The sequence below is a fragment of the Prunus persica genome, chromosome G1, assembly GCF_000346465.2.
Source record: "Prunus persica cultivar Lovell chromosome G1, Prunus_persica_NCBIv2, whole genome shotgun sequence".
In the NCBI taxonomy this organism is placed as follows: Eukaryota; Viridiplantae; Streptophyta; class Magnoliopsida; order Rosales; family Rosaceae; genus Prunus; species Prunus persica.
In genome coordinates, this window is record NC_034009.1 from 43,128,294 (window position 1) to 43,135,734 (window position 7,441).

At 40.1% G+C, this 7,441-nt stretch overlaps 1 protein-coding gene across 1 annotated transcript; it reads right to left on the reverse strand.

The window, feature by feature from the left end:
* Positions 2,818 to 7,091, reverse strand: LOC18789618 (transport inhibitor response 1-like protein). Its single transcript, XM_020564884.1, has 3 exons — positions 5,366 to 7,091; positions 4,512 to 5,013; positions 2,818 to 4,432 (listed from the first exon to the last, which is right to left on the reverse strand). The coding sequence occupies exons 1-3, from the start codon at positions 5,995 to 5,997 to the stop codon at positions 3,668 to 3,670; spliced, it is 1,899 nt and encodes a 632-aa protein (XP_020420473.1). The 5' UTR covers positions 5,998 to 7,091; the 3' UTR covers positions 2,818 to 3,667.

Sequence of the window (7,441 nt, forward strand, 5' to 3'; positions counted from 1 at the left end):
ATTTTGCATCCTCCATCAGTCCATCCAAGTGGAAGCCATATATTAGGTTTAAGTATAAACATAAAATTTGTTTGTATGTGAGGGTTGTGCCCACAATTTCCAAGAGAAATGGTTATACATCTTTTCTTCAACCTTGGAGTTTGGAATTGGCTTCGATCGGCCTGTTAGCATATGCCATGTTTGGCCACTGTCTCACTGGCTTTGCCAATTTATAAATTTATATACATGTTGCACGTGAATAGAAATTAATATGCCAAGCTTAATGAAGATACCAAACACCATTTCAATAATATTTATAGTTTATATTATAAGTTCAATTATATGATTTAAAATTAATAACCGAGTTTTCTGTTCAGCTAAAATGTCGGCAACCTAATGTTAATATTAAAATGTAATATGGTCACCTCCATGATCGGATCCAAAGTTTTCTTTATACTTATGCTAAGAACAACCCAGAATTAAATTATATAGTAAAACCCTAGCAGACATGCGTGCTTAAAAGTTATATTGCCATACTTGTATTTAAGAAATATTATATGTTAAAGACGGGACATGACTAATCATAAACATTAACTTCACGATAAACATGTTGAATCATAATGTATTAAAATTATTGTAAACAATAATTGAAATATTCGAGATACAGAATTTAGTGATATCTAACTCCCTCCTATGAGTTACATCTGCACATAAGTCGCATATGAGTCAAATAATTATCGAACCAAACCACACCAAACTTGAAATTATAAAAATAAAATAAAAAAGTTTGAATAAGGTAAGAGAAGACGTGAGATTATTAATTACAAAATTTATATAGAAGATTTTTTGTGGCTTGAAAACTAGAGAAAGAAAAGTATGCTGGGAAAGAGTGCAAAGTAGAGAAAAATAAAAACAAAAAACAAGATTTGTTAAAAATGAAAGGAAGGGGCATACTTTAGTGGTTGACCTCGTGCTTAGTTCAGCCATGAATGTGCTTAACAGGCAAAAGTTTAAATTAAAAAAAGAAATAAAAAGCCAAAAAACCGTAACTCTTTTGGCTTCACCGACTTTTGTTTTTCCTTTTTTTGGTGGTTTTTCCACCACACCACAAGCACAAGCAGCACCCACTATCCACCACTTGAGTCTTCTCTGGACTTAAACACCTGCCATTGCCATTTGGATGGTTTCTGTTGTTTGTTTGTTTGTATTAGATTTTAAATATAATTTAAATTTAAACTTTGTACGTTAGCTTCTTCTCTGCTCTCTCTCTCTCTCTCTCTCTCTCTCTGCATTACTTTAATAACAACAACAATGATATTATTGTTAATAAAAGCATGATTATTTATAATTAAAGGGTGTAACTTTCATATTTTAATGCTAATTTTAATTAATAAAATAATAATTAATGGTATCCCCCAGCAAGCTCTCATGCCGTACACGTGACCCACATACTCAATGATCACTTTGGTGGGCCACACCTTGATTTGGGTCTTCTTCTTCACCAATCAGCCACCTCCAAACAAAGCTCTCTCAACTTTTTTTATTATTATTATTATTGTTATTGTTATTAAATATTAATTAATAATGTATTTAATGTGTTAATGTGTTAATGTGTTTGCTTAGCAAACAGTATAAGCATGTGCTAAGCAAATGGGGGTTGATGGGGTGGGGTGGGGGGCTGTGTGCTTATTTCATCCAGGACCATTTAATTTGGTGAAGTTTTTATCTAAAAAATGGGTTGATGTGTGTAAGTTGGTGAGATGGCTCAATCACAAGGGGACGTTTAATGTATTGGACGGCTGAGATTGATTGATGTGTCACTCCTCGTCCTTGTGTAAGGTCCCCATCAGTTTTTTTGTTTTTCTTTTGCCCCACTTGTTTTTGTTGTTCACTTTTTCTCTGGGGACAAGGACGGTTGCTCGAAAAGAGAAAAGAAAAAAAAAAAGCAAACTTAGAAGGAATGATACAATCAAAAAGCAAAGGCTATCATTCTTTCATTCTTTGGCAATGGTCATCCAAGAGACTATTCCCACCATATGCAATGTGGATAAGCCAAAGTACTTGAAAAAACTTGATGTTCTTTTATCGTTTCTATTGAACGCGCGCGCACACATATACACACCCTTATCCGTAAGCAAATCAAACTTCAATTCAAGATCTTCGTGGATCGTGGTCATGACGATCCAAGATACATGGATGAGAGAGAGAGAGAGAGAGAGAGAGAGAGAGAGATACCAATCCTTCGGTTTGCACCCAACATTAAGTTGAGCTTCCAATGGCTCGACGAGAAAGTAAAACAAGCTTTGCTACTTTTTTTTCTTTTTAATTTTTTTTTGTCTAAACCCTTTGTGTTCCAAATCACTTGATCAATTGCACAGTCAGATCCCACTCTGATGATAAGTTTGCTTTTACCATCTTGCTAAGTGGAATACCAACGAAGGCAGAGATAGATTTTTCTCTTCTAATTATGAGATATAGAGAGCTAGAGAGCTAGAGAGCTAGAGAGCTAGAGAGAGATGGTGAGTCATTGGACTTGGCTGCTTTATAACGCAATCACGGGGGTGTGACAAGTCATCAAACTAAAGGGTCCCACTCCTAACTATATACAGGTCATACCAAAATCAATAATGCAATTCAACAGCAAATCGTAGGAGCAACCAATCCTGCAAAAGCCAGTTTTTTTACTCATCCCAAATGGTTTTCTCCATTGACCAGAAATCTTGTGTAAGCATGGTGATTTATATTGATCAGAGGGTTCTTTTTTTCTTTTGGCTAAGAGATTAGAGGAGATGATGCATTCAATTTATCATTCCACATCCAAGGGGGGGAAAAAAAAAGGAGGGCAAAGATGCAGACCTACCAAGTATACATATGGTATATGGTCCATCCATATTTTGGCATTTATTACCCATATCACATTGGCTAACAATAACAATAATAAATTCAACAGTCAGGTGCCACAACAACACATCTGAAAGAAACAAACACTTTGAAAGAGAAAGAGAAAGAGAAAGAGAAAGAAAGAGAGAATGAGATAGATGTATCAGTTTAGGCATTTAAATCTCACCAGCTACAGCTTAAACACTAAACTACCATTTGAATAAAAACTAAACAGACTAAGCTCTCTTCCTTTACTTCTCTACTGGTGGCACACAAGAGGCTAGAAACGTGGAAATTCAACCTGTTCCGAATATCCACTCCAAGAACTATCTCCATTTCCTGGACAAAAGATAAACAATATGGTTCCTTTGAAGATGGATAAATTATCAGTCTCTAATCAGCTCGCAAAACCCTCCCTCCGTTCGCCTCTGGCAGCCTTTGTTTATGATCAAATGAATATGGAAGCAAAAACAAACATTAAATTTAGAAGCGTACCAATACAACATTCGATAATCCAATACCTCGCAGAGGCATCCGCACCCCTCCTCCGAGTTCTCTTGAAGAACCAAAGCAAATAAATGTAGTCTACGGTGCTCCTTTGAATGCCATTGCACATGTGGTGCCTGATTGTCACTGCAAAAGCCCAGCCCAGGATCAGAAGTTGTTTAATCATTTTTGTGCAACAGCCACCTCGCGGGATATATAAAAGTCACCCGCACAACACTTCTTTCCCCCCACCCCGAAAACAAGGGTTAACTTGCTCAGATGCCACCATAATACAATTTGAAACAACTTCTAAGTGCAAAGTTTATAGGATCTCAACAAACTTTGGAATATCATCCCTGGCTCCCTCAAGGGATCGATACATGTATAGTATATCGACATTATCAGGCTCACCCGTGTCTTCCTCTTGTTCATTTTTCATTACTTCCACCACTAGGCCAGGAAGTTCTCGAGCAATCTCACGACAACCTTGGCGAGTTAATGTACACGAAGACATCCAGAGGAATCTCATATTGTAATAGTGATGCAAACCAGAGCGCAATGCTGTATCCCCAAAAGGGCTATCCCTGATTTCAAGCTTCTGCAAATTAGAGCAGCCCTCAAGCACATGTTTTAACCCTGTGTCACTGTCACCGGCAAAGGCAACTGAGAGAGTTCGAACCAATTTTCCATATTTTCCAATGTAACTGAAAGCTCCATCAGTCAGTAAACCAGAGACAGCAAGGCGGGTGAGCTTCTTGCAGTTCATAACAATTGCTCCAAAACCTTCATCCATGGACTCACCGGTAACATGGTCAGGCCGGTGGCGCCCCATTATACAGAGACGAAACACCACAAGATCCGAGCAATTCTTTGACATGGCTATCACAGCTGCATTTGTCATACGTTGGCAGAAATATAAAATAGATCGCAGTTTTCTACAACCCTCAGAAATTGCTTGGAGACCCACCTCAGAAACAGGACCCTCAATATCCTCCTGAGCATTAACTGGGAAAACCCGGAGCTCACGCAGGTCCTTGCAAGTTCGAGCTACTGCCTTAAGTCCTTCATCGCATATTGAATCAAGTACCTGCATGAAGATACAAAAAGTAAGCTCCACAAGCCAAAGTTCTCCAAAATGCTTAAAAATAAGTACGTAGAACACATACCCAGAAGGTCTGGAGTTTGTGGCAGTGGCATATGACTGATTTAAGTTGCTCTGCATTGATATTCGCATAGCTGAAATTCAGAGTGGTGAGATTACCACAAACAGGGTTAATTGCAGGCAAGTAATCCAGCAAGATTTCCCTGAACCCAGATAGATACACTAGGGATTTGCAAGCAGCAAAAGCAGAGCGATAATCCAGTTCTTGATCACCCTGAGCCATGACCTCTGATGTATTGAATGAACCCGTTCCTAAGTGTGTGAGTTGGGGCGCTCTAACCATCAGACGGTATAGCTGCCCAATTGAAACAAAGCGGTTCAAGCTTAGTTTCTTCAGGGAAGGTGACCTAGCCACCAGCTTCTCCAATGCCTCGAAATTTATGAGGCATTCTACACATTCGAACATCAGAGATTCGAGACAGGTTTGACTCTCCGGAAAACAACATATCCAATCCACATCATCGTCCATAACATCAGATTCAGTCAGATCAAGCACTCTAAGCTGTCTGCAAAATACAACATTATTAACCTCAGTATTGGATCCCCATTGCAATATCACATTATCTTAGGCACCTGATTGATAGTGGGTATTCAATTATTTCATGTAGGGGAGAAAAAAGCATTACTTCGGAGATTCAAATACTTAATAAGGGGAAATAGAAAACCATTACTATCCACACAAACCCTCAAAACCGTAATAGATCTAAAAACACTAATCAGATCCAAACAATACCCATTAAAGCTTCAGCCTTTCAACTCCAAATCCAAAACCCATTTCACGGATCTAATCAACGACTGCTTACGCTAACCAAAACCCATGAATTTAACCTGAAACTAATTAAGAAATTAGCAAAGTACCTGCACTTGCTAGCGACCACGGCGAGCCCACTGGTCCCAAACCCATCGCAGCAAACAAGAACAAGCTCTTTAAACCCAGGAAACGACTCAGCCAAGAGGGCAAGATCGTCATCCGTCACAGACATGCGCTTAAGGAAAAGCTTCTCGAGCCAAGGGTAAGCCTTGGCCATGGAAGAGACCCAGGGCGCCAAGTGGGCCCCCCAATGGGCCGGCATGAGATTGAAATCGGCGAACCGGGGCTTCCCCTTGATTGTCACGGCCCGGACCCGGGTGAAGCGGGCCGTGGCCCGGCGTGGAGAGACCGCATAGCAGTTGCCGATGAAGAGCTCGGATCGGGTGAGGGCCTCCGCACGGTACCACGACTTGCAGACCAATGAGGCGGCGTTGCGGTCGCTGCGAGAGGTCAGGAAGCATAGCACGTTTTCGAGAACGTTCTCGAGGACTTGGTCCGAGTAGGGGACGCTGTACTCGATGAAGTTTCCGCCCGACCCGGATGACCCGGATACTCCGGAGCAGTTCCGGGCCTTGTTGGAGGCGATTTGACCGTCGATGAGATCAAACGGCGGAGATCGGTCGTCGTCCTCGGACATTTGGGATGAAGAGGATGAAGGGATTGAAGGGTCCTCCCCCATAAGCCCTTCTCTCACTCTTTTTCGTCTCAGTTTCGCTATCAGTCTCTGAATTTGGGATGATCTGAGTCTGGGTGTTTGATCAAATAGAAATATCAAAAACAAAAATCGAATCTTTTCTCTCTTTTTTTGCTGCTGTTTTGAATTTTTAATTCAGATCATGTTATGGGCTCTGGGAGAGTGAATTGGATTTGGGGGTTTTGATGAGAGAGAGAGGGCGAGAGAGAGAGAGAGAGAGAGGTGGGTGTGATATGCAGAAATGGAGATGTGGGTTGGGATTATTTTAATTGGTCACAAGGGAGAGTGAACAGTAGGGCTCTGCTGTCTGTGTCTCAGTGTCTCTGAGCATTGGGATTCTCCATGCCATCTCTTCTTACACACACACACTCTCTCTCTTCTCTCTCTTCTCTCTCTTTCATCTGTATTATCCAATGGCTCTCCACACATCTCCTCCATTATTTGGGGGTTTTCCCCTTTACAAACCTTGTCTTTTTTCCCTTTCTTTATTTATATCATTTAGCTTCTCTTTTTTCTTTATTTCTTCCTCTCTTTTTCTGTTCTCTTCTTTTCTTTTCTTGTATTAACTATTTGAATAAAATGTAGCAATGGTCTATGAATGACCAGACTTTACCACGTTAGTTAACTTGTCCCATCCCCCTTGTTTTGCTATATGAGAAAAATCCTAAAGATCCCTAGCCGCCCCCTACTCTTCTTACTCCGTCCCATTTTTTCTCCTCTCATCACCTTTCATTTGGATTCAGAAAAATTCCTAGCCGCTCCTTTCTCTTCTTACTCCCTCCCATTTCTTCTCCTCTCATCACCTTTCATCTGGATTCTTTTTCTCTCTGAATTCTTTGTTTTTTGTTTTATTTTGTGCATGATATAGTTGTCATCTTTTGGCCCACGCATGCAAGGATTTGGCCTCAAGTTGTCAATTTTCGATGTAGATTTGGAGCTACAAAGAGGGGATGATTTCAAATTCGGGATTAGCCGATGCAAAATTATGGGTTTAGTCGGTATGATGTTATGGCTCTCATCAGATTGCCTGAGAGGATGTGGAGCAGTGGTATTATTCCTTAGTTTGTTTTAGTCTAATAATTCTCATGAACTTTTTAAGAGTTTGATATAGTTTGATTTTTTGTTTAAGATATTTTATTTTATTTTGGCTTTCAATACGGATTTGTCTTTTACGTCATTGCGCGGCAAATCTTTATTGCATATTTGAGTACATGTACATCTGGTTGCTAATTCGGAGATTTTAATCATTTTTTGAGTTGTGCATATTCTCTCTAAATAAATTCAACTTATTGTTGCGTTTGATCATTGAATAAGTTGCATTCATATTGGGTAGGACTTGGGCTATGGATTTACAACCCAAGCCCAATCCACGACTTGATCCGTTTGAGTCCGATGTGGCTCGATCCATCTAGCCTGCCGAAGCCAACCC

Coding starts and splice junctions, on each gene's coding strand:
- LOC18789618 (XM_020564884.1), bottom strand. CDS start 5,997: ATGGGGGAGGACCCTTCAATCCCTTCATCCTCTTCATCCCAAATGTCC. Junction 5,014..5,365: donor GTGGTCGCTAGCAAGTGCAG/GTACTTTGCTAA, acceptor TGTATTTTGCAG/ACAGCTTAGAGTGCTTGATC. Junction 4,433..4,511: donor ACAAACTCCAGACCTTCTGG/GTATGTGTTCTA, acceptor ATCTTCATGCAG/GTACTTGATTCAATATGCGA.